Source organism: Bactrocera tryoni, unplaced genomic scaffold (genome assembly GCF_016617805.1).
Source record: "Bactrocera tryoni isolate S06 unplaced genomic scaffold, CSIRO_BtryS06_freeze2 scaffold_7, whole genome shotgun sequence".
NCBI classification, from domain to species: domain Eukaryota; kingdom Metazoa; phylum Arthropoda; class Insecta; order Diptera; family Tephritidae; genus Bactrocera; species Bactrocera tryoni.
Window position 1 is genome coordinate 1,842,639 of NW_024396366.1, and position 26,488 is coordinate 1,869,126.

At 37.3% G+C, this 26,488-nt stretch overlaps 1 protein-coding gene and 1 long non-coding RNA gene across 4 annotated transcripts in view; one reads left to right on the plus strand and one right to left on the minus strand.

Moving 5' to 3' along the window:
* Positions 1-6,051: 6,051 nt before the first annotated feature.
* LOC120781400 (DNA topoisomerase 3-alpha) overlaps positions 6,052-26,488 on the plus strand; it is a 63,900-nt gene continuing 43,463 nt past the window's right edge. For 2 of the 3 annotated variants that reach the window (XM_040113610.1, XM_040113611.1), the window contains exons 1-10: positions 6,052-6,283; positions 6,340-6,973; positions 7,123-7,438; positions 7,491-7,630; positions 8,052-8,267; positions 8,318-8,473; positions 8,558-8,813; positions 8,876-9,510; positions 9,570-9,924; positions 14,122-14,316. In XM_040113610.1, the coding sequence (XP_039969544.1) occupies positions 6,131-6,283; positions 6,340-6,973; positions 7,123-7,438; positions 7,491-7,630; positions 8,052-8,267; positions 8,318-8,473; positions 8,558-8,813; positions 8,876-9,510; positions 9,570-9,924; positions 14,122-14,316 (3,056 nt within the window). In that variant the 5' untranslated portion in view covers positions 6,052-6,130. Of the gene's footprint in view, positions 6,284-6,339; positions 6,974-7,122; positions 7,439-7,490; positions 7,631-8,051; positions 8,268-8,317; positions 8,474-8,557; positions 8,814-8,875; positions 9,511-9,569; positions 9,925-13,764; positions 13,916-14,121; positions 14,317-26,488 lie in introns of those variants that run through there. The other variant, XM_040113612.1, reaches the window with a different exon arrangement.
* LOC120781401 lies at positions 23,606-24,865 on the minus strand. Its single transcript, XR_005706056.1, has 3 exons — positions 24,532-24,865; positions 24,196-24,476; positions 23,606-24,120 (listed from the first exon to the last, which is right to left on the minus strand). It is a non-coding gene; the product is annotated as an uncharacterized LOC120781401 (long non-coding RNA).

Genomic DNA, 26,488 nt, shown 5'->3' on the forward strand with positions numbered 1-26,488 from the left:
TAGGTGCGTATTGCTTTCAATTGCACTTTATTATCTTTTAACGTGTTTAATAATAAACGAATTTTTTCGTTAAATTTATTCTGATTTTCCAAAAATACCAAAATTGCCATTAATAATTTCCTCTTATCCATATTTACTTCACTTTTTTTATAAATAAATTTAACAATCAGCTGGCTAAATGCACAATTCTGCCGTCTGTCACCATAAAATTTTAATACGCAAATGTTAATGCGCATTAATTTTGCTTGTCTGTCAAGTCTATTAATTGCTGATAACCTATCGGTGACCAGTTACCTAACTTTTACCTGTCTTGTAGGGTACTGTGGGATCTTTGGAAATTTCTGTAATACTTTTCTTAAATATCTCACTTCATGCACACATCCAAAAACCACCGCGATCCTTTGCCATCTCAGCCAAAAAAGTCGTAGCGAATCTTCAAGACGAATGTCAATTATCTGCAAATTAGAATATTTTTTCTCTGTTACATTTTTTATATGCAACAACTTTCCTCTAATTTATCAACATCATTCTTAAACACACGAATCACGAGATGACACAATAGGGGTATTCTCTTGCTCTTGTAAAACCCTTGCACCGGGCAAGAATTTCCACCTAATACAACGGCACAACAACAAACACACGCAGAAAAATATTTGCAAGGGCTGTAAAATATGTCAGACCAAAACCCATGTTTATTTTCGTGCAATGTCACGCAGAAATATAATTGCAACCCTGTTTTAGCTGTAATTTTACATAAAGTCATATTTTGACGTTAAATTGTTGAGGAAGGTAAATTTTAAATAGATTTTGTGATTTCTAATTAAATTATTAAGATTTATTACAGTTTTTTTCGTTAAAAATGTATGCAGAAGGTGCGCCAATTCACAATAGCCGTGCATAATAGTCATTCACAATAAATTGACCGAATCAGCCGTTCATATATCACTAGATTCTGCAATGGGTGCTCTCGTAACCTTTTATATTTCGGTATAGTATTTTTGCAATCTGCAATCTTACAAGAGCAAGCGAATACGCCTATTATTTCCTCAAGTAGTTTTGACAGCTGGTTGTGAATGATCCACATTAGAAGAGCAGGAACATAAACAAAGAAAATAAACTTTGAGCGTAATATATGTGTATGTATGGTATGTGCGTAGCAACATAAATATTTTCATTGCGATTTAAGGAATGTTGTTGATGATTGGTAAGTTTATTACAACATTTCAAAATGAAATATACTGCATAATAATGATTTTATCTAATTTAGGGCACGATTCCGATTACTTTGGCTGAGGGGCAAAAAAAACCGAATTTCCGTATAAATGGGGTATGCACGGATAGGGGAGTTTCTCCAGAGGAGGAATATCCAAAAATAATGTAAAAATTGCTAATATTTTTAAAAAATTCACGATTAAAAGTTCAAAAATTTGCACTAGAAAACATGTTATTTCTCTATGTTTCACAAAATTTTTTCACATTTTTTACTTTGTATATTTAAATACACACTCTAAGCTTTGAAATAAGCTTACATTTCACTTTTACTTTGCTATATTTTACCTAAATTTATTAATTTAAAAATCACTTAGCACACTCATCGTTGAAAAGGTTAGATTGTTTACAATTATGAGGAAAACGAGCCTTGCCACATCTTAAACAGTAAATATGTAGGATTTTTAACAATTTTTCTTTGTTTGTTTTATCGCGTGATTCTTTTTTCTATATTAACCATTAAAAAATACTTTCTACATATGTATATGTGTAATACGTAATTTATGTGACTGAAGTACTTTCGCGAAGTACTCCTTTCTGCGTTGGCGGCCTTTGGCCGCGCTCTAAAAAAATAACTCTGTCCGAGCGAATACCCGGAGTGACTGAAATACTATCGCGTAGTACTCCTTCTACAGAGCTACGGAGCTTCTGCGGGCGCACTTCCCGGAGACTATTCGGGTAGACCAGTGTCTACCCGTGATCGAACACAGGCCATCCCGCGAGGATTGGAGGATAGCCAAGCAGCTGTATACGGCGGACTCAATCAAGTGGGCAATGGCCTCGTTCGAGAGATTCAAGTCTCCGGGACTGGATGGCATCTTTCCAGCGCTGTTACAGCAGGGGGAGCAGCTTTTACTGCCACACCTGGTTCGGCTGCTGCGGGAGAGCCTCGCAATGGCGTATATCCCTGTAATATGGAGGACAGCGAAGGTGATCTTCATACCCAAAGTGAGAAGGAAAGATTACTCACTGGCGAAATCGTTCAGGCCAATCAGTCTGACTTCTTTCCTACTAAAAACCATGGAGAAGATCGTGGACCATGACATAAGGTAAAAAGCGCTGAAGAGGGCACCTCTGCATGCGGCTCAGCATGCGTACAGAGCGGGCAGATCTACCAGTACTGCTCTGTACCAGCTGACCTCTGAGATAGAGAGTTCTCTGGAGAACGGGGAGGTGATGCTTTGCGCGTTCTTGGACATCGAAGGTGCCTTTGACAACACTTCTCACAGGAGTGTGGCCAGAGCACTGGAGAAAAGAAATGTGGCAAGCACCGGTGCGTAGATGGATAGAAGCCGTACTGCGCACCAGAATTGCTGAGACCACAGTGGGAGATAAGAGTATTCGTCTCGGCACAACAAGAGGCTGTCCACAGGGGGTGTGTTATCACCCTGCTGTGGAGTCTTGTCGTAGACGACCTGTTAGCAATGCTAACGGACAATGGGATCCGCTGCCAAGGGTATGCGGATGATATTGTTATTATAGCCAAAGGCAAATATGAGGACACTCTCTGCGACCTGATACAAAGAGGTCTAAACCTGGCAAAGGGGTGGTGCAGGGGGGGAGAATTGAACATCAACCCCTCCAAGACGCCCATTGTCCCGTTCACGAGACGCAGGTCCCTGCCCGGTTTCAGGAACCTCACATTAGGAGGGAGAGTGATAGAGATGACCAATAAGGTCAAATACCTTGGTCTCACGCTAGACTCCACTTTGCGGTGGAAGCAACACGTGGACCTGACCTTGGTCAAAGCAACAAAGGCATTAATGGTGTGCAATCGGCTGGCTGGTAAGTCCTGGGGCTGTAAGCCAAGGATTGTTAGGTGGTTGTACACCATGATAGTGCGTCCGATAATCACGTACGGGGCGGTAACCTGGGCCTCAGTAGCGTCGCAGACCTCGGTAGGAATTAAATTATCGAACTGCAGCGGCTAGCCTGTGTCTGCATGACGGGTGCAATGCGCACCTGCCCAACGGCAGCTATGGAGGCCCTGCTTGAACTCACACCGCTGCACTTGGTTATCGGCCAAGTAGCCAAGAGCACGCTTCTGCAAATAACGTCAGAAGGGTTTGGCAAAGGAAAGGTAATATCGTCCCAGAGGATGGAAAAGATTAGCGGTAATATACCAATCGCCCTCCTCCCGAAGGACAGCACTACCAAAACTGTTAACTTCACTAAGAAGTTTAAGGTCACCCTCGGAAGCAAGGATGAGTGGAACAACTCCACCCTTGAACTGCTTCTGAGGAACAGCACTTTGAGGTGGTACACCGACGGCTCAAAAATGTCGGAGGAATTGGTGCAGGGATCGCGGGTCCACGCACCAAGCTCTCTATACCTATGGGGAGTTTCCGAGCATTTTCCAGGCGGAAGTCTTTGCCATAAGTCGGTGCATAGATATAAACCTCCATCGCAACTATCGCAATGAGCGGATAGCCATACTTAGCGATAGTCAAGCGGCACTAAAAAGCGATCTCCTCCTACGAGATCAAGTCGCTGCTAGTGCAGGAGTGCAAGAGAAAGGCTGAACAGCCTTGCGGAAAGAAACCAGGTGCACCTAATTTGGGTGCCAGGTCACAAAGGAATAGCCGGTAACGAACTGGCAGACGAGCTCGCTCGCTCCGCAGCCTCCACCAAAATGGTAGGTCCTGAACCCTTTACAGGGGTGGGTCCCCATACTATAAAGGAGCTACTTCGCAAAGAAGAAAGAGTGTGCAGAGAGAAGTATTGGCAACAAACTCATGGCATGCGGCATGCCAGGTTGCTAATGGGAGGGTACAACATGAGTAGGTTCAAAGTTGTAATCAACCTCCCCAGGAATAAGCTTAGGCTCTTGGTCGCATTTATACTGGCCACTGCAAGTTAAATAGGCATTTATATAACATGGGCCTATCTTCTTGCACTGACTGCCGGTTCTGCGACATGGAGCCTGAAACACCGGAACACCTGCTGATCGACTGCACAGCAGTCTGCAGACGCAGGATTAAGGCCCTCGGATCCATGTTTCCGGACAGGAATTGCATCGACTCATTAGCACCCAGTAAAATTTTTGAATTCATCGACGTGCTGGGGCTAAGTGAGTCCATGTGATCTAGGAGAGGGCACAATAGACCAAAGGTCGCGGTGCATTCCTCATAAATAAATCTAATCTAATCTATATATATATCGTCACCTCATATACAAACCAATGTATCATAAAAAATAAATGGAATTCGCTGACAGAATTTAACGATTACTTTGAATTTCTTTCAAAAAACAATTGTCGATTTCATGTCTCTTCGCAAAACCAGGTTTGCCATATTCGCATTTTATTGAAAAAATGTATTAAAAATCAGTACTAGATTTCTTTAGAGCTTTATACTAGCACAAGAAATTTGAAAATAGTATTTATAAATTTTATAAAATACATACAAATAATTATTAAAGCATTTTCGTTTTGGGCAACCCGTTTTGACCTCTCGCTACCCTTATTGACCAGAAGTGGCAATGATGTTTTTATTGTAAACGTACATTTGTGGCATTTCTATGCTTGGGGTATAGATGAAGTACTGTGAATGGTCACTTTCTCTGCTCTAGTGATGTCGGAAATGGAAAAAGTATCGATATATCCGAATATTGTATCGGTAATTTTTGATTATATTGATATCGATATTGATATTTTTATATAAAAATATCGATATATCGGTATGATATGAAAAAAAAAAATATTTGGCCTAATCTACTTTAATCATCTTATACCATGTTCAGACCGACACCTAATCACACGATTTCGGCTGTTGAATGGATTATCCCACTAATCTTAAAAATTTATCAAGATTTCGCCATACAAAAATGACAATTCCAAATCACTTCATTGAAATGATTTGAAACTGATCCACGCTAAATCTCTCTGTGCGACTCTGATTTTGCGTAACCTACTTGTCAGCACTGGAAATCTGTTACATTATGACAGCTTATTTAGACACTGCAAAGGGAAAAAAATGTAATTAAACAAATTTTTTTTAAAGCAATGAATCTAATTTCATCTGAAAATCGACTTAACAAATGAAAAAAATGCATCCATAATTTCTATTATATGGAAAGTAATAAAAAAAGCCGTCTTTTTATTTCAAATATAGTATGACAATCTTTTCTTGTGATAAATATTAAGCGATGTGAATTCTTGAATGACAATAACAGATGTTTTTTGATCTTTCTAACGGCAGTGAGAACGCTGTAGGGTTATAAAATGCTTAAATATAATTTAATCTTTAGAGCTATGTCGGAAAGGACTGGGGTAAAATAACGACAATCAACGCATGGTGATGCTTATTTTAGATGTGTAGATAAATTCGTCGTATTGCCACTGGTTTTATATGTTTTTCTATACACTTTCATGAAAGGTTTTGTCGGTCTATTGTTTTGAAAAAGTTCCATACAACACTAGACACGACTGGAATGCTCGAATTATTTTGTTTACATACGTGAATTGATTAATGATTGAATTGCTTAGTTACATTGTTTGAGAACTGACTACACTTGACAGACAAAGTTGCCAACTTAAGAGCCAACTATAGTACCAAATTAAAAAGCAGGAAATCGAGTCGACCATAAACAAAAAAAAGTTAAAAAATGTTAGTATAAAAAAGGATTTAGAATATTTTGATCATAAAAATATCGATTTTTATACCTTTTGAATACTTGTAATATTGTATCGATACCTCGATATATCGAAACAATAAATATCGCTCAAAAATATCAATTAATTGAAAAAATTATTTCGATATATCGATGTATCGATATTTTTTCGACAAGTATACTCTACTCCCTTGTACCATGTCTCAAATGAAGTGAATTTGTTATGAGTGTTTAAGTTGGGTTATTTTTAATGCTAAGGTTTACTAAATGTTGGGCGTATACTAACATTTACCGTAAGTATAGTCAACAAATAAATGTTAATATGAAGTACTTAAATGTAGCCGAGAAAAACGATGCAGCAAAAACAATCGCCGGCCTTTTGTCGAATGGAACCTCCACTAGAGTAAGCAGATTGAAATATGACACTAATGCAAAAATAGGTAATGTTATGATTTCTAGCGGGAAGGGTATTCTGTTTATAACAAAATATATGATTTCGAAACGGAAGTAAGTGGGCGAAAAAGTAAAATGGTAATGACCTCGGTTTCTGGCCATCTATTGCAATTAGAATTTGTTGGAATATATCGTCGATGGAAGGAAGTAGATCCCCAAATGTTATTTACAGCACCAGTACAAAAAACATGCCAAGAAAATTTCCAACCAATTCTAAGGACATTAGAAAGAGAAGTCCGGGGCTGTAATGGACTCATAATTTGGACAGATTGTGATAGGGAAGGAGAAAATATAGGATATGAAATAATAGGCGTTTGTCGCAAGGTGAAACCATGCATCAAAGTATATAGAGCAGTTTTCTCAGAGATTACCAAAGCTTCCGTTCGCCGTGCTCTTAACGAATTAAAAGAACCTAATAAGAGATTAAGCGACGCTGTGGATGTAAGAACGGAACTTGACCTTAGAACAGGGGCAGCAATAACAAGATTTCAGACTATGAGATTACAACGTTTATTCCCAGAAAAAATTGCTGATAAGCTAATCTCTTATGGAAGTTGTCAGATACCTACGTTAGGTTTTGTCGCGGAGAGATATAAGGAAATAGAAGCCTTCGTTTCAGAACCATTTTGGAAATTAAGAGGTAAATGCAAATATAAGATATAAGATAAATGGTAATATTTATAATATTTACGTGTTATAAAAACTGTAACCAAATTGACAAATGGATCTTTTGAATAATAATTTTATTAGTTGGTATAAAAAATAACAAACAAAACTTTTTTTAAATAGTTTTACATACGATCGGGGACCTCACAGTAGACTTCCTTTGGGCGCGAAATAGATTGTTTGATAAAGTTGCTTGCGAAGATTACCTCTTACTTTGTTTAGCTGATCCGAAAGCGAAAGTTATAGATGTAATAACTAAAATTAAACATAAATGGCGACCGACTCCATTAGATACTGTAGAGATGGAAAAACTGAGTTCGCGTAAACTTAAAATTTCAGCTAAAGAAACAATGACTATAGCAGAAAAATTGTATTCCAAGGGTATAATCAGTTATCCACGCACTGAAACTAATCAATTTTCGAAGGATATAGATTTACGGTATGTATTAAAATTTTCTTCCTATGCCTATATGTGTCCATATTTTTTGTAGTTCTTTGATAGAACAATTTACTGCACACCCAGACTGGGGAACTTTTGCACAACGTGTAAACGAATGGGGGCCTAATCCACGAAATGGTAACAAGAGTGATCAGGCTCATCCACCGATTCATCCTACAAAGCTGGTAACAGGTTAGTTTCTTGAATATGCATTAGAATCAAATGTTTCCAATATTTAAAAATAACAACCTACAAAAAAAATTTATCTAAATTTAAAAGTGTTAAATTTATTAGGCGCAAATCCCATTATTCTTACTTTACTAATGTCATTTTGGATATTATGAAATATGATACCAGCAAACTATAATTATTTTTAAATTATACCACAGCAGTTTATAAGGTAATTTAATAAGATCTGTTAAATACTTATAGAGTCGAAATTAAGTTTTATAAATGTAAGTTGTCTCGAAGTATTACACATGGTTTAATTCATATATTTTCTCTAATTTGTCAGCAATAAAATGTAAGCCATAAATATGTATTATGCTAACCTATAAAGATACAATGTACAATTATAAATACAAAGTATAAAATGTTCAACTTTTTTTTCCAGATCTGCACGGTAATGATGCACGAATATATGAGTTAATATGTCGACATTTTCTGGCTTGTGTTAGTAAAGATGCAGTTGGTTCGGAAACTGTCGTTAATATCAGTGTAGCCGGTGAAATGTTTACTGCGACTGGTCTCTGCATTCACGAACGAAACTATTTAGACATATATATTTACGAAAAATGGAATGCAAAACAAATACACAAATATGAACGAGGTAACTTTTTTAGATAAGGTGACATATTAATTTGATAACTTTCAACACAGGACAATTATTTGAACCCACTGAAATATCAATGCAAGAAGGAGCCACTACTGCTCCTCCACTATTAACGGAGGCTGATTTAATTGCTTTAATGGAAAAACATGGCATTGGAACCGATGCCACTCATGCTGAACATATAAATACAATCAAAGAAAGAGGTACCAAGACCAAATAAAGTTCGGTACATTAAATTTTTATGTATTTTATTTCTTTTGTGCATGAATATTTATATGTACATTTAGGATACATTGGTGTGGTAGACAAAGGTTGTCTTGTTCCCGGCGTAATAGGAATGGGTTTATATGAAGGATATGATGCCATGAATTTAACATTAGCTAAACCCATGTTAAGAGCAGAGTTTGAGTCAGACTTAAAAGATGTTTGCACAGGAAAAAAGGATCCTAAGGTGGTCTTAGATGAACAAATTCAAAAATATCTCGAAGCATACACACAAATAACAGAAAAAGTTACTTCTATGGACAATAAAATTGCTTTGCGGTAATTTTATGAAAGTCTTGGCCAATATTTCATTATATAAATTCAATTGTATTTCTTTAAAGAATAAATGAAAATCCTACAACAAATGACAATCGGAAGGATAACAACGTGAAAAATCAATATATTACGAATAATTCCATAACAGAATTGTTTCAATGTCCGAAATGTTCCATGGCTCCGTTGACTTTGCGGCAGAAGAAAAGTAATAAGGGACATTTCATTGGCTGTATGAACTTTCCTGATTGTAAGAATGCTATTTGGTTGCCAGAAGAATGTGTAGAACCAAAAATTTTGCCAGAAAGTTGTCAGCATTGTGGACCAAATGTAAAACTGATTAAATTTAAATTTAATTCTTTATACTATAAAAATATATTTAATGCACCTACTGGTTGGTATACTTCATGTTTGCGTTGTGACCAACATCTCCGTGATTTGTTTAATATTAATCTAGAACAAGTAAAGAGTACTGGTGGCATTGTTGGAATTATTGATGATGCTATAACACCTGCGGGTGTACTACCACTGGTCTCTCCTAGAAATCTAAATATCAATAGAGCATCAGAAAGTTCAGTAAATATTCTGAAGAAGAGAAATATGAGTAAACCAAAAGTAGTATCTGGAACTAAAAAAGACTCTAAAAATAAAAACACGAACATACAAAGTACACATAAAAACATTCGTACGTTTTTTACATCCGGTAAATATAAACTATAATAATGATTGAACTTTTAATAATTTGCTCATTTTATTTTCCAGCATTAAATAATGAACACTCAAAAAGACTTGAACGACTTGATAATGCAGCTGTTAGTGATGCGGTTTTGGATGAGTTTTTTGGCAGTGATGATGATTTCGATGAAATTATATCTAAAGTTGATATTCAAAACGAAAATAGAGCTAATATGCAGGCTGCGCGCATTGATAGCTTGTTTACCGAAAAAGAAGATTATGTTTTCACAGAAAACTATGCGACTGCAACACGTTATGGAAATAACATTGATTTAAATTTTGACAACAATATCCCTGATTTACAAGATTTTCCATGGGGAACGGGCGAATATAAACGAAGCACAATGAACAAATGCTCAGGATGTAATCAAAAAGCCAAAGAGTGAGTATCGTGTTATATAATCAATAAATATAATTTAAGGGAGAAAATACTTGTAAAATTTTGAAAAATCATATTTTTTTATAAAATGTTAGTATGATCCGTTAAGAATATGTCACAAAAATTTTGGAATGTAATTTCCAGTATTTATTTTTTGGGTTTGATCGCTGACACAGATATAGGAATACTCTATTTAGTCACCTTTGTAGTGAAAACTACGAAAGAGCGGCACGTCGGTGACTAAATGAAGCATGACTGTTAAAATCCGGTTTAACTATGAGGGATCCGATGTCGATGTGAATTTTATTCGTTCGGTTGATCGCTGACACAGATATAGGAATACTCTATTTAGTCACCTTTGTAGTGAAAACTACGAAAGAGCGGCACGTCGGTGACTAAATGAAGCATGACTGTTAAAATCTCTTATATTTGTTATAAAAAATATTTGTTGAGGAGAAAGCCGGTTTAACTATGAGGGATCCGATGTCGATGTGAATTTTATTCGATCTAGTTTTGGAGCTCATTCTGTACGGAACGATATCGATAAATTAAAAACAAAAAAATAGTGCGTATCTTAAAGAAGCTCGAGAAAGTGTTGTTATGTCGATGTGGTCGTGGAGGTATATACTCAGGGCCATTTAGTATTAATAATAAATACATTTGAAATAAATCTTAGAATTGTGCTTGTTATGAGTCTTTTAGAGAATTCAATATTCGTATTTCAATTGTGCTGTTAAAAAGCTGTGGAAGAAAAAAAACATGAAAATGCATGCGGCTTTTTATGTATGTATGTACATACATATGTATGAAAATAGATATACATATATTTTTAATAGTATTTCGGCTTTGCTGATAAGAAAGCATGTTCAATGATGATTACACGGCCGTGCTGCAAGAAACAAACCACTTTTATCGGTTATAAATAAACAAAAGAGATTATTGTTTGCGAAAGCAAATATAACCATTTTTGATCGGATGATCTTCGTATGGTCTGACCGAAACCAAATGACGAATTAAATATCTAAAACATCAAAGCAACTGTTATGCACGGCCGTCATGGTATGGGGTTGCATGTCAGCTCAGGGAGTCGGGAATCTCGTTTTTATAGACGAGACAACGGATAAACATTCTTATTTATCCATTCTCAATTTACATTCCAGTGCTGAAAAAATGGGCATGTCAAAAAAATGAGTTTTTATTTCTACACGAAATATACAGCCCACGACGTTAAAATGTGGATTCTCTTCACAAAACATCGGTCAACACCGCCACAAAGCCCCGACATTAATCCAATTGGAAATCTTTGAGCCTATCTAGAAAATATATCATCAAAAAGTGTGCTCAAAAGAGTCTTAAAAGAGGAACACCGACTTTTGCCAAAAATTGATAGAATTAATGCTAAGACGTTTGGAAGCTGTCTGTAAAAATATTGGCTTTCATACGAAATACTAAATAATTTTTTCCTATGTTCCTATACGACTACTACTGAAAAACAAAATACTTTTGTGAGTTAAAAACTCTGAATACTTTCAGGTTTTGTGAGGTTTTTAATGAAAAATGGTTTTAAAGTTTTTATAATGAATTATTGAAGTATAAACTATTTATTTTATTAACGCGATTGAAAAGTATATTAAACATTATTTAAAGGCAAAGAAACACGAGTTTTAATTAATAATTTTCACATGCCAAATACTTTTGTGATTCTCAGTACATATATTCTATTCAAATATATAAGTATATATTTATTCTTAATCTGGAGATCCTCCTCAATCCGTACATACCCTTTTTAAGTTAAAAATCTGTTACTTTTGTTCACTAAATGGGAAAGAAGTAACCCATTGCTCCTTGGATGTTCAATGTCTTTTTCCAGCTCTATCCAATTATAATTATGGCAGGTTGTCTCTTTCTATGTCCACTATTGGTTTTGTTTTGGTTAGCAGTATGACATATTTTGTTTACCAAATCTGTTTACAGTCTGTCATACACTGTCATTGTTACTGAATACGTTAACTACCTATGTATGTGTTATTCATAAAAGCAATATCAGTCACCCTAAGGGTTATTGTTTTTGTTAGCTGCTTGTTACCTCTAACATACAAACATGCTTGCGTATTTGTTGCCCATTAGCAGTAAAAAGCATATCCATTGCTTTAAATTTTGAGTTTCATTTTTTCGTCACAAAATACTTGCTTTCGTTGACTTTTCGTACTTTAAATGCTTGTATGACCAAATACGCGCTTTGAGATGTTACAAGGACGGTTGCCACTTACTTAATATTTTGTGGATCAAAACAAAACATCAGTAAAGTTTAAGTATTTTTTAAAATTTAATTTGAACTAGTTTTTACCAAACGTTTTTTATAATATACATATATACTACATACATATATGTATATATTAAATATTTTAAATTATCTTAAATGGTTATGCGATAAAATGTTGTGTTCCAATATATAGTAGAAAGAAAAACAGCAACCATAATGAGCCAGGCCCTTATAGGGTACTATCAAAGCAAAAGGAAGTTCCTAGCCCTTAGAATTGTGCTTGTTATGCATCTTCTAGAGAATTCAATATTCGTATTTCAATTGTGCTTTTAAAAAGCTGTGGAAGAAAAAAAACATGAAAACCTTAAATCTTCATACAACGCTCATTGGATATTCTCTAGTAAAGTCATTTACATTTCATTTAATAATAAAAAGTAGCTATTGGAAATATCGACAAAGTACTGAAGAATAAATAACCTGGTATTGAAAGCACCAGGCAGAATGGCAACAGTCACCAAGGCTCTACGGAGGCTATGGATGTTGAATCAATTAAAGAAATGTTTTGATTTTAGAAGATTTTTTTTTGGCGAGAAATACGGCAATTACATTGGGGTTGGAGATTCAAGAACATCTAAAAAATTCTCAATGTAAATCCGTATAGTAACACATTTTTTGTAGTGATTATGTCTTTATACAACGGGTTAGGTTAGGAATATTAACATTCTCTAGGAGATGAAAAAGGTGTACTGGTCACTTACTGTCATATGAGTTCTGCAAATGATAATCCACACCATCAGTACTATCCGTCTGGTCTCGACAGCTGATGTAAGAGTAAAAAGATTTTCAACACCCTGCACCACTACATCCGGAGATCCAAAAGTATGTGAAGCTAATATTTGAAGATTTATTCGGAGATTAATTGTTCGAAATATTATTTGATGGTCAAATGGAAGTTTCAACTCGACCGTTGGGCGCCTCGCTCCAAATATCTACATTCGTGTTGAAAAATAATTGAAATGGTGTCATAAATTTTGCAAGTAATGAAAATTTAAGATGTAATAGTTGACCAACAATGCAAATCGTTTGCCGATAGAATGATTGAGCATAGAGTGACGAGAAAAAATTGACAAAGCTCATTAGCTACTAAAGAAGCTCGTGAAGCACATCAACAACAACTTGCTGACAAAAATGACTTCTACGAACCTACAGAAGGACCAGTCAGTATACGGCATTGGAATCGCGGATTAATTAGTAAGCCACTATAATGATTCAATCTTCCCGTATTTGAACTTTAAACGCGTTGTTTTTTTAAACCATATTTTTAGATCGGGGCAGATAACTCAAAAAGTTCTGACATTTTGCTCATATCTTCTTAAAGTATTGTTTTCCATGTGAACCAACATTTTTTTTTAATTTGTTTAAAAAATTCTTTCTCCGAGCAAAAACAGTCCAAAAATTCGATAAATAACTCATTTTTTTGGATAATTTTATTTTAAGGAAGAAAATTTGTTTCACTTATTTTGGTTCATCTGGAAAATATGACATTAATAAATAAATAAAAATTCCTTATTCCTTTTCAGATCAATAGAACTGAAGATATCAGATTGAGACGTCTCATTGTGACTTTCCCGGAAGAAGTTAGTGTGCAGCCACCACTTTCTACAATTAAAAAAAAAACAAAAATGTTATAATTTTAAAGTTTAAATAAATCACGTGCTAATTTTCAAAAATATAAAATGGCGCCTTCATTAAAAAACAATTGATGGAAACCAAACAAAGTTTGCATATTTACTTTCTCCTCCCTTGATAAAAAAAAAATTAATAAATTACTGACCAAACTTATTTTTCTACACTACTATAAAACTATACTATAAACTATTGTACATATTCTATGGTTTTTAAATATTACAATTAATTTTTTATTTATTTTATTTTAGATGTACTGTTAAAAAAGAAGGACCAAATAAGGGCAAGTTGTTTTACGTATGTGCCAAAGCAAACCCATGCAATTTTTTTCAATGGGATGACGACGTTGACGTTGCAAGACATACTTGCCTTCATATAGATTCACTACCGAAGTGTCCTTTGCAAATCGAAAGCATCAAATGCAGTTGCGGAATTGCAGTTAGCTCGTACGTATCTTTTAAAATATCAATATCTTTGTAGAAAAATTAAATATTTATTTCTTGGCAAGTTCGGGTTTAACCGAACATATTATAATCTCGTAACTTGCAAGGCCGGAGAAATACCTTCAGATGTTGGTAAAAAATCTTATTAAGTAGTTAAGGAAGGGCAATACATTAAGGTGTAAAATGTCACCCAGAGGATCGGAATCCAACCAACTTTATATATACGTATAACTCATACACTTACCGACAAATTCGGCATAAGATTTGTCCGAAAAACGAAAATCATTATACGTAGTTTATACTACTATATTATTATATGTACGTAGTTTGTACTCCCTTATGGGAGTTGGTGTAGTATCGATCCGATTTTATCTGGTAACTATTATCATGCCACGTACTAAAACAATGTTCCCTGTGCTTCATTAAGGTACCTCACAAACAATCACTAATCACATGGAGTAAGGTCAACCGGATGTTCGAAAATCCTGGTAATTGTTATATGTTTTTTTGCCAAATTGTATCTGTTTTGGGCACAAATATATACAGTTTTAAGTAAAACATGTTCTGTAATTTTCATTGAGATAACTCAAATATTGGCCGATATATCGAGCATAGTCACCTGGAAGTTCGAAAATCTTTATATTAGGTATATGGGGGCTCAGGATAGTATTGATCCGATTCAACAAATTTTTGACAAACAGAAATACTATTATCGCTAAAGATTTCTGTGTGAATTTCAATTGTATAGATACTGGGGTCCACATATTCGGTACCTAGAGGCCGAATTATTAGTGCAAAGTTTTAGTCCGTTATGTCAATTGCTTTCTGTTATAACTCAATATTATGTCCCCTGGCATTTTTATTTTTATTGGATGCGCATTGCATGTAAATGCACGTGGCTGTTTATGTACATATATATAAAAGTAGATATTTATTTTTAATAGTTGGGGTACTCTCAACGTTTTTTTTTTTTTTTTTTTGTTTTCGGAGGGGGAATCTTCTGAAGATACTGCCAGGGTGAGACTGGTAGCATGCACGATTCATATTGTTCGTTAGAGTACACCTCTTTCGGGACCACGCCCAGACAGTGTTAAATCACTATGTTGGACTTGCGAAACAGTATGCCTACGTACTAAACTCTTAACTCCGGCTGCTGTAGCTTGTATTCGGACCTGCGGGACCGCCGTTAAGCACTACTTCGCAGGACCAAGCTGGGCGATAACTGCCTCTTCAATACCTATCTCCAGGGTTATTCATGTGGTCTTATGCTTCTGCGCTGCTTTTCTTTTATTCTGAGTTCTTGGAGCGCTATTGCAGTCCACTCTTTCATTTTAACCCACACCAGTTGTGATCGCAGCATGTGACTAACTATGTTGTCGGGCGTCATCCTTTAATTTGTTAAGTTTTCTGTGGTCTCTCTCTCCACTGCAAACCTCGTGCAGAAGAAAAAGATGTGCTCTACGTTTTCTGCGGCATTTCCACAGAACGAACAGTGTGTTTCGTCATCATGGCCAAATCTGTGCAGGTATTCCCTGAAACAGCCATGGCGCGATAAGAACTGCGTTAAGTAGAAATCTGTCTCCCCGTGTTGTCTGTCAATCCAGGCCGGCACATTCTTAATAAGCCTGTATGTCTATCTTCCTTTGTCTGCCGCGTCCCATTGCTTTTGCCACTCCTCGAGACTTGTCTTCCTCTCCTTTTTGCGCTCGTCAGCCGTTAGGCGCGTATTCATGGCTTTTGTTTTACAGTAGACTCTACTTAACTCAGAGGCCATTATATCCGGTGGCATAAGACCAGATATGATAGCGCTCGCCTCGTGCGACACCGTTCTAAACGCACAGGCAACTCTAAGGGCGCATAGCCTGGACACAGATTTGGCCATATTGACACAGGTTTTTTGACGAAGGGCTGTCCCCCATATCGGAGCTGCGTACATAAGCATTGATTGGCTAACTTTAGCCAGCAAAGCTCTCCTCCTTTGACTTGGGCCACCAATGTTTGCCATAATTCTCGAAATGACCGCAGTCACTTTAGCCGCCTTTCCACAGGCCTTTTCAATGTGCGCCTTGAAATTGAGCCTCGTATCGATCATAACGCCAAGGTACCTCAGTGAATTTTGCGTTACAACGTTAAATCCATCAATGTTCAGTGTGACTGTTTCTAGCCTTTTTCTGCTCGTGATGAGCACTGCCTCTGTTTTTTCTCCTGCCAGCTGAAGCTTAGTACTCGTAAGCCAGTCTTTGATTTTCGACACGGTCTCATTGCATATGTTTTGTATCTGGAAGAGCTCTTTAGCAACGATCGTTACGGCAATGTCGTCCGCATAGCCAATTATCTGTGCTTCTTTTGGCAGCGCAGCGGTAATCGTAACACCCCGTCGTACAGCACATTCCATAATAGTGGGCCTAGTACGGAGCCTTGTGGTACTCCTCCTGTCACCATGTAGGTTTTTGGACCTGTATCGGTATCATACAGCAGTAGTCTGTCAGACAGATAGCTGCTAATTGTCCTCAGAAGATACCCCGGGGTGTTTCTTGCCTCTAATGCCCTCAGTATATGTGGCCAGGATACAGAGTTGAAAGCGTTCTTCACGTCAAGCGTGACCACAGCGCAGTATTTTTTTATCTCCATGCATCCATCTGGTGCCCTCTATGGCCTTGGCAGCAATGTCCGTCACTTTTCCAACTACGTCCAGAGTGGACCGATGTCTTCTGAATCCAAATTGGTTTTCAGATAAACCTGGAGACTCTTCTTCTAGGTGACGTTCTAGATGTGTGCAAATCAGTCTTTCCAGACTGACTCGGCTCTCCCGCTGGTTTGTTTGGCTTCTGAAGAAGAACCAACCGCTGTTTTTTCCAAATTTTTGGGAAAACTCCTTCTTTTAGGCATCGTGAGTAGAGTTCGGCGAAGGCCCTCCTGCAATGGTTGATTGCATTTTTCAGTACCTTGTTCGGGATGCCATCAAGTCCTGGTGCCTTTGAGTTGCCAAATCTCTCCGCCACATCCATTACCTCCTTCTCGTCGGCAATTGGAGATTCCATCACGGTTGGTACTGTTATACTCGATTGGGGTTCTTGCGTTGGGAAAAGCGTTTTCACCACCTTTTCTAGGAGGGTCGGACATGTTGGTGCTTGACTTTTACTCCCTCTGATTTTCTCCATCACTATTTTGTACGCGTCACCCCACGGATTCTCGTCCACCTTTTCACATAGTTCTTTAAAACTTGAGGACTTACTTCTTTTGATGGCTTTCTTGAGTTCCTTGCGTTTTTTTTTTTGAAAGTTTCTCGCAGTCTTGCATGGTGTGGCGTACTTTGGCTTCTTTGGCATAGGCGTCTCGCTTTATGGCATTCGCTTCTTAGTGTGCTGATTTCCTCGTTCCACCAGTATGCGGGCCTTTGGGTTATGTTGTGCTTTTTTCTACCCATAGCAGCATCACAGGCTTTACTTATGTGCTTCACTAGTTTTTCAGCCTGTCGGTCTACACTGATCGCATCATCTAAGTTCCCATCCAACATTAGTTTGAAAATTTCTTCATCTAGCGTTTCAACCTTCCATCCTTTTTTCTGCAATTTTTTAACGCTGGATCGAGTTTGTGATTGCTTGCGGATTTCCAGCATGATGGCCAGGTGATCGCTATGTGTGTAAAAGTCGCACACTTTCCAATTTGCTGATCGTACTAGCGTGCTGCTGGCGAAAGTAATATCTATTACCGATCCGCGTCCATTCTTTTCAAAAGTATTTCTATCACCGGTATTGAGTAGCACTGCGTCTAACATAGAAAACGCTTTGAGTAGGCATTACCCTGCCTGTTTGTGTAGCTACTACCCTATTCAATTGCCCATGCGTTAAAATCGCCTGCTATCACGTTTGGTGTAGTAGTGAGGGCGTCTCGGACAAGTTCGTCTAGAATTCTTTCGTAATCTCCCAGCAGCACACTCGGAGGGATATAGCAGCTGTAAAAATAAATGCCACCTATTTTCGCTCGCGTATAGTAAGATTTGCCCACGAGCGGCTTATCTTGGAAGGCGTTGCCTCCACAGGCCCATATGGCAGCTTTGTTTTCCTTGTCGGAGATCCATGTGGCAGTGTTTATGTTTTTGTACTGCTCACACACTATCGCCACCTCTACCTTTTCCTCAAAGATTGTTTGCTTCAGTAGATCTTGAGCAGCTTCACAATGATTTAGATTAATTTGGACAACTTTCGTTTTATCTCTTTGCACGCCGCTTGATATAGAGGACACTTCCAACTTCCTATCCGGTGACCTGTCTCCTTTTTCCCACTGCTTTTGCATGCTGCACACGACGGGCTTTTATCACATTCCTTTGCGAAATGCCCCTTTTCACCACACTTAGCACAGCATTTGCTTCGATCATCCTCGCTCGTGCATGCTCTCGCCAGATGGCCATATTCCAGACACCTGAAACACTTTCTGAGGTTCGGCTTTTCCCTTATTCTGCATACCGTCCATCCAATCTTGATCTTATGGGCGTCAAGCAGCCGTTTTGAGTCCGCTGCGGGAAGGCTGATGACTGCCGTTTGAGTGCCCGCGTACGCCTGCCTCATGGTTTTGATCGCTTTTTCGTCAAAGAAATTTAGCTCTTTGATTTGTGATCGTATTGCCACCGCTATGTCTTCTTTAGTGGTTATTTCGTCCAAGTCTCGGATCTCCACTGATACTTCGTGGGTTAGGGCTCTTATTTGTGCTTGGTTGCCCAAAACCTTGCATATCTCCTTTTCATATGCTCCTGTGTTCATCTGGGCCTTCTTCATTTCTAGAAGTATATCGCCTTTTGCCGTCTTCCGGATCCTCGAGACGTTTTCTCCAAGTTCTTTCAGAGCATCTTCCTTTTTCACGGCTCTAAGCATATCGCTGTACGACATGTTACCATTGCGGGCAATGATAATTGCATCGGGCCTCGGACGTGGAGCAGAAACCGTCTTCTTATTCTTGTTTTGTGTGTTTTTTGGTTTCACCTGTGTCCATTCATTTCCCTGTTCCTCTGCCTTCCGCTCTTTTGTAGGAATGTTTCCTTCATTCCTCTTCCACGCAGTGGTCCTCTTTTGGACTTCCTCTTGACTGGCTTTCTTTTTTGGCGGGGTCTTTCGCGTCTGCAGCTCGTCCTCACGGGGCCTTTTTGGAGTTGAATCCACTCCTGTGTGCCTCAAAGGAACATTTTGCCTGGTAGCTTTAATTTTGTTATACTCGCTTTGGGCGCGTTTATGGAGCTTTGTGACAGAAGTTAGCAGATCCCGGATCTGATTGTTGATCGATCGCTGAGGCAGTTTCATTGCTTCCGTTAGCCTCTTGATCATATCTCCCAATTCAGCCATAATGTCCCCTTCTGGTTGCGATGGTTCCGCTCGAAGCGTGCTGTCTTGCAGCGCTGGTGGCGACGATCTCGCTCTTTCAGACCTTTCCACGGTGAGCCCCTGTTTCGGTGATCGCATCAATCTTGGTGCGCGTCTAAAGGGATCAGCTCCGACGCAAAAACTACTCGGCGTTCTCCTGGATTATTCCGTTTAATGTTATCTTATCTGTAAATTTATGACTTGTGTCCCCTTGCATTTTTATACTCTCGCAACAAAGTTGCTAAGGAGAGTATTATAGTTTTGTTCACATAACGGTTGTTTGTAAGTCCTAAAACTAAAAGAGTCAGATATAGGGTTATATATACCAAAGTGATCAGGGTGACGAGTAGAGTTGAAATCCGGATGTCTGTCTGTCCGTCTGTCCGTCCGTCCGTCCGTGCAAGCTGTAACTTGAGTAAGAATTGAGATATCATGATGAAACTTGGTGCACGTTTTTCTTGGCTCCATAAGAAGGTTAAGTTCGAAGATGGGCAAAATCGGCCCACTGCCACGCCCACAAAATGGCGAAAACCGAAAACCTATAAAGTGTCATAAATTAGCCATAAATAAAGATATTAAAATGAAATTTGGCACAAAGGATCGCATTAGGGAGGGGCATATTTGGACGTAATTTTTTTGGAAAAGTGGACGTGGCCCCGCCCCCTACTAAGTTTTTTGTACATATCTCGGAAACTACTATAGCTATGTCAACCAAACTCTATAGAGTCGTTTCCTTCAGGCATTTCCATATACAGTTCAAAAATGGAAGAAATCGGATAATAACCACGCCCATCTCCCATACAAAGGTTATGTTGAAAATCACTAAAAGTGCGTTAACAGACTAACAAAAAACGTCAGAAACACTAATTTTTACGGAAGAAATGGCAAACGGAAGCTGCACCCAGGCTTTTTTTTTAATTGAAAATGGGCGTGGCGTCGCCCACTTATGGATCAAAAACCATATCTCAGGAACTACTCTACCGATTTCAATGACATTCGGTATATAATATTTTCTTAACACCCTGATGACATGTACAAAATATGGGTGAAATCGGTTCACAACCACGCCTTCTTCCAATATAACGCTATTTTGAATTCCATCTGATGCCTTCTCTGTATAATATATACATTAGGAACCAATGATGATAGCGGAATAAAACTTTACACAAATACGGTATTTGAAAAATATGTAAATGACGGATAATGAAATCTCGATTATCACTTTATCATACGAGAGTATAAAATGTTCGGTGACACCCGAACTTAGCCCTTCCTTACTTGTTATTTTTATGTATGTACATACATATGTATGTATGTATGTATAAAAATAGATATACATATATTTTTAATAGTATTTCGGCTTTGCTGATAAGTAAGCATGTTCAATGATGAATGTTAGCAATTTACACGGCCGTGCTGTAAGAAAAAAAACACTTTTATCGGTAATAAATAAACAAAAGACTTTATCGTTCGCGAATACCTATAAAATCAAAAATCAAAATAAAATCAAGTTATTTTATTGTTACGAATTAATTTATCTTTATTTCTATAGGAGAAAACATAAGAATAAAACACGTAAAGTTTTAATTATTGAGTTTTGAAAAAAAAATGCGGATATTTAAGGGGGGAGCCTGCTTTAGAGGCTTAAAAAATAGATTTTTTTGATGTTTTTTTGCGAGGGAAAGAAATAATTGATTAAAACGAAATTGCTAGGGTTTATAGTTATATATTTAAACAATTGCTCGATGCATCTCGCATGTGCATTTTTCGGACGGCGGGCAGTATGCAGGTTGCAATTTCTATCGGAAACAAAAAATTCAAAAGGATTCAAATTTGTTGATAACTTATGTTCAAAAAATTTTAAAAATTAGAAAAAAAGAGGCCAAAAAAATTTTACTTTATGTTGTTTAAACATTGTTTAAAAATAGTTTAAATAGAAGATAATTTAATGCCAAAGATAATAAACTTTGCCCCAAAAATCGTAAAATTGAAAAATCGAGAAATCGCGCGTCAAAGTCTTCGCTTTCTGCCCATACATTTTAAAGAGATTCTAAAGCAGTTTCCTCCCTTAAAGAAGATTCAGAAAACGTAATAAACGTAACTTAACACCCAAATGCATCTTTATTCATTCTATATATGTTATCTCTTAAAATCTTTCTTTAATTCGGAACTCATTAAAAACTTTAATAGGATTGCTTCCAAATGTAATCATTTGCAAGTTTTGTCACATTAGTAAACAGCTGGTTCGAATATTGGTTTTGCGTATGTTCGAAAAGACGAAAATCCAATCAGATTCTGTGACACCATTGATAATCAGAATTGGTTTGCAATTCTGACGGCTAAGCAATTCTGTCTTGGATTCCACAACACCTCTGAATATTTAGAGACGAAAGTAAATATAACCATTTTTGATCGGATGATCTTCGTATGGTCTGGCCGAAACCAAATGAAGAATTAAATATCTAAAACATCAAAGCAACTGTTATGCACGGCGATGATTCCGTCATGGTATGGGGTTGCATGTCAGCTCAGAGAATCGGGAATCTCATTTTTATAGACAAGACAACGGATAAGCATCCTTGTTTATTCATTCTCAATTTACATTCCAGTGCTGAAAAAATGGGCATGTCAAAAAATGAGTTTTTATTTCAACACGAAATATACAGTCCACGACGTTAAAATGTGGATTCTCTTCAACACAAAACATTGGTCAACACCGCCACAAAGCCCCGACAATAATCCAATTGAAAATCTTTGGGCCTATCTAGAAAATAAAGTACGTAATCACCAAATTTCATCAACAAGTGTGCTCAAAAGAGTTTTAAAAGTGGAACCCCGAGAGTTTTAAAGTTATAATGAATTATTGAAGTATAAACTATTTATTTTATTAACGCGATTGAAAATTAAATTAAAAATTATTTAAAGGCAAAGAAACACGAGTTTTAATTAATCATTTTCACATGCCAAATACTTTTGTGATTTTCAGTACATATATTCTTAGTCTGGAGATCCTCCACAATCCGTACATACCCATTTTAAGTTAAAAATCTGTTACTTTTGTTCAGTAAATGGGAAAAAAGTAACCCATTGCTCCTTGGATGTTCAATGTCTCTTTCCAGCTCTATTAAATTATAATTATGGCAGGTTGTCTTTCTATGTCCACTATTGGTTTTGTTTTGCTTAGCAGTGGGACATATTTTGTTTACCGAATCTGTTTACAATGTGTCATATGTCATTGTTACGGAATATGTTAGCTATGAGTTACCTCTAGATGTCTCAGCAATTTGTTGAAGCAGACTCAAGGGCCTAGAATTTATCTATGGACAGGGATCACACCACCTCCATCGCGCCCAGCAAGCTCCTGGAATTTTTCAGTGTGCTGTCGTTTGTAATCATATTTGAAATAGGAGCACAATACACCATAGGTCGCAGCGCAAAACCTCAACTATTTTTTATGGGTTATCCCTGCTATTTACATGTGTTAGGGAATGGGTTATCTATGTGTTATTCATAAAATCAATATCAGTCACCCTAAGGTTTATTGTTTTTGTTAGCTGTTTGTTAGCTCTAACATACAAACATGTTTGCGTATTTGTTGCCCATTAGCAGTAAAAAGCATATCCATTGCTTTCAATTTTTATTTTTTCGTCACAAAATAATCGCCATAAGAGTTGAAGAGTTAAGGTCCAGGCCCAATGCTTTACTTGCTTTCGTTGACTTTTCGTACTTTAAATGCTTGTATGACCAAATACGCGCTTTGAGATGTTACAAGAACGGTTGCCACTTACTTAATATTTTGTGGATCAAACCAAAACATCAGTAATGGCTTAAGTATTTTTTAAAATTTAATTTTAACTAGTTTTTTGCCAAACGTTATTTTATTATATATATACTATATATATTAAATATTTCAAATTATAATAAATGGTTATGCGATAAAATGTTGTGTCCCAATATTTAGTAGAAAAAAAAAATGCAACCATAGTTACTAAATCTATTGTCAAAAGCGCTTACACATAGAACATATAGCTTTTTGAAACTTCAAGTGCTTGAAGCAAGAGTATATTTGGTCTCGTTTCATATGCTCTAGTGTAGTTCTACTCAGTTTTGAGAGTTCTCACAGCAAAGCAAGTAAAGCCAGCCAGCATTGAGCCAGGCCCTTAGAGAGTATTATCAAGGCAAAAGGAAGTTGCTAGCCCTTCCTTACTTGTTTCATTTGCAATTATGTACCGCTAATTTATCCACATCATTCTTGAGCACATGTTCCAAATACAAGTGATTAATTTCAAGTTCCAATAAACTGGGAAGTACTGGATACTTGGCTGAACCACCAGACAGCACGATATACTAGTACAATTTCGGGCGCATATCGATATTGGCCGCTTCTATCATGTTAAACACTAACTTGGTTAGAAAAGGGCCTCGAAACCTTTATCACATTACCATTGGGTAACTGTAGAAAAGAAAAAAATATTATATTAGTTAAATTTGTTTGTTGAAAAGAATTGGTGAGTATTTCGCACTGTACCACCTCGATACCAAAGCCGATATACCAAAGTTTGAAGGTCATGTAAAAGTTTTGTTTTGCAACACCAATAATAGAAGCACTTAGTAAATAAAGTAAATACAATTTATAGAAGGCATAACAAGTTAATCGGCAACTCATCAAAATCAAGTTATTGTATGGAAAACCTTTTTACTTGACAAAATATCTTCACAAAATTTAGCACGGATTTTTGTTCCAGGCATCGGTGCAAACTGCGGAAAAATCATTAATGCTCACATTTACTAGTCTCTCGGCTTTTTAATCTGCAATAATAAACGTTTTAGTTATAAAAAATAAAATACAAATCAGAAAGTTTACCTTTGTTGTATTAAACCTTGGACGGGCATCGTTATTTTGCTGCTGTTTGCAAATCACGATGATTGTCGACTAACAAAGCACGTCCAGGGTTAAAAGCATTATTCGCCATTTAAACAATTATCAAATAAGATATTGTCTGTTGAAACACCATAATTATCCACAAAGTCCAATAATGCATGCATAAAAGCGTGAATACTCGTATAAAACCGTCTCTCCTTTTTAAATTTTTTTATATTAATAACAGGATTTTTATATATCGCCTCTACGAATAGTAGGTTTTTTGTTTGCCTGCAATTTTTATCTGAGATATACATCCGACTCGGAAGTACCAAACAAGTTTAAAACTCAGAATATTTACATGTGTGCGGATACGAAAACAAAATAGAATCGACGATAAATTGCCACAATTAACTAGACAGTTATATTCGTGGTTGCTAGATTGTTCGAGTGGCGAAATTTTGGTAACAATCTAGTATATAAGGGCTGCCAGATTGTGTAGTCATACACGGTTTACTACTCCCGTGTAAAGAGCAATTGAGATATATGTAAGTAAAATTAATAAGAGAATGAGTAATAAAGCGTTATGTTGGAATTAGAAATAAAGACAAGTGTATAACCATTAACTCAGCCCTTCTGGGCTGAATAGGTGGACCATGAACTGACTGAGTGATGGGCACTCGTCCGTACTTTTTCGAGATCAAAATTCTAAATTATGAAGCATTAAACAAGGGGTTCCTCAGAGTCGTGTCCCTTTCGCGCTACTAGTTAATTTCTATATTTTGAAACTTTCTCAACCACCAGAGGAAATTTCCATCACCTCATTTGCAGACACGATATTGAAATCAGGCAATGAAATCGTTCAAAACTTAACGGCTAACTCTCTGACTTCTCTCGCTTCTTTTTTGTTAGAAGGGAGAGTGTCACCCCTACTAAAGCCACAGCGACTATATTCGTGAACTCGTCGAAGAAGCACAGACTGGATCTTAACACCACAGTCGATTGTCAGAATGTCAACATCCCTAATATTTTGGGTTTACATTCGACAGCCTGTGCTGATAACTGCCCAAGTACAGAGCCGCAACGAAATCATGAAGTTGCTAGAGGGCAGCTCATGGGAAAAAGATAAAGAGACAAAGAGATGGTCGCCTGGATGTAGTGAAACGCAGACGACGAAGCAAGAGTACAGCTGCCTTTCCACACAAAAGTACAAAATTATATTTTACGAGTAAAATTGTACCTACTGCAGGTAATTGAGTAACCACCTTTGATCTAATACTATCAACCCTTTTTATAGGTTAGTCTGGTGGGCAACTGAGCCACGCATAGACTAGTTTTGGTCCGTTGCGATACCAGATGGAGTTCAGTTACGAGGTCCATATATGGAGTGTTCATCCAAGTGGATGCCTACGCTTGACGCGAATTTCAATAGACATGTGTCCTCACTATCGATACCTCTTCCTGTGCCTCATATCGTGGGGTTCGTAAATATTTAAAGCGAGATATGCTACATTGTTTCCCTTATGCCTTGCTCTTATTTTTTCTGTCAATACCATTCTGCAGGCGTGTACCGCCACCATACAGTGACCAGTGAGTACTTCGATCATGTTCCTCTAGTTCCTTCTAGGCAGTGCTAATAAGAATTTTATATATTTCCGATCTACCATTTGACACATGACTTTTGCAGTTTTATACCCAGGTGGAACGTTCCATTGCATTTTTATTTTCCTTACCATGTATCTTTCCAGATCGAATATACAATGCATCGGTTTTCTTTTGTTGACACGTTTACGGGTGTAGGACGTACACCACTCTTGGCAATATCCACTATCTCATTGCCGTCGATGACTTGTCAGAAGTAGAAGTGAAGGCACTTACCTCTGGTGGCACTTTCCACTGCTGCCCTGCTTTTCAAGATACTTCCTGCCGCCATGCGAAACGAAGTTAAAGCCTGATAGCT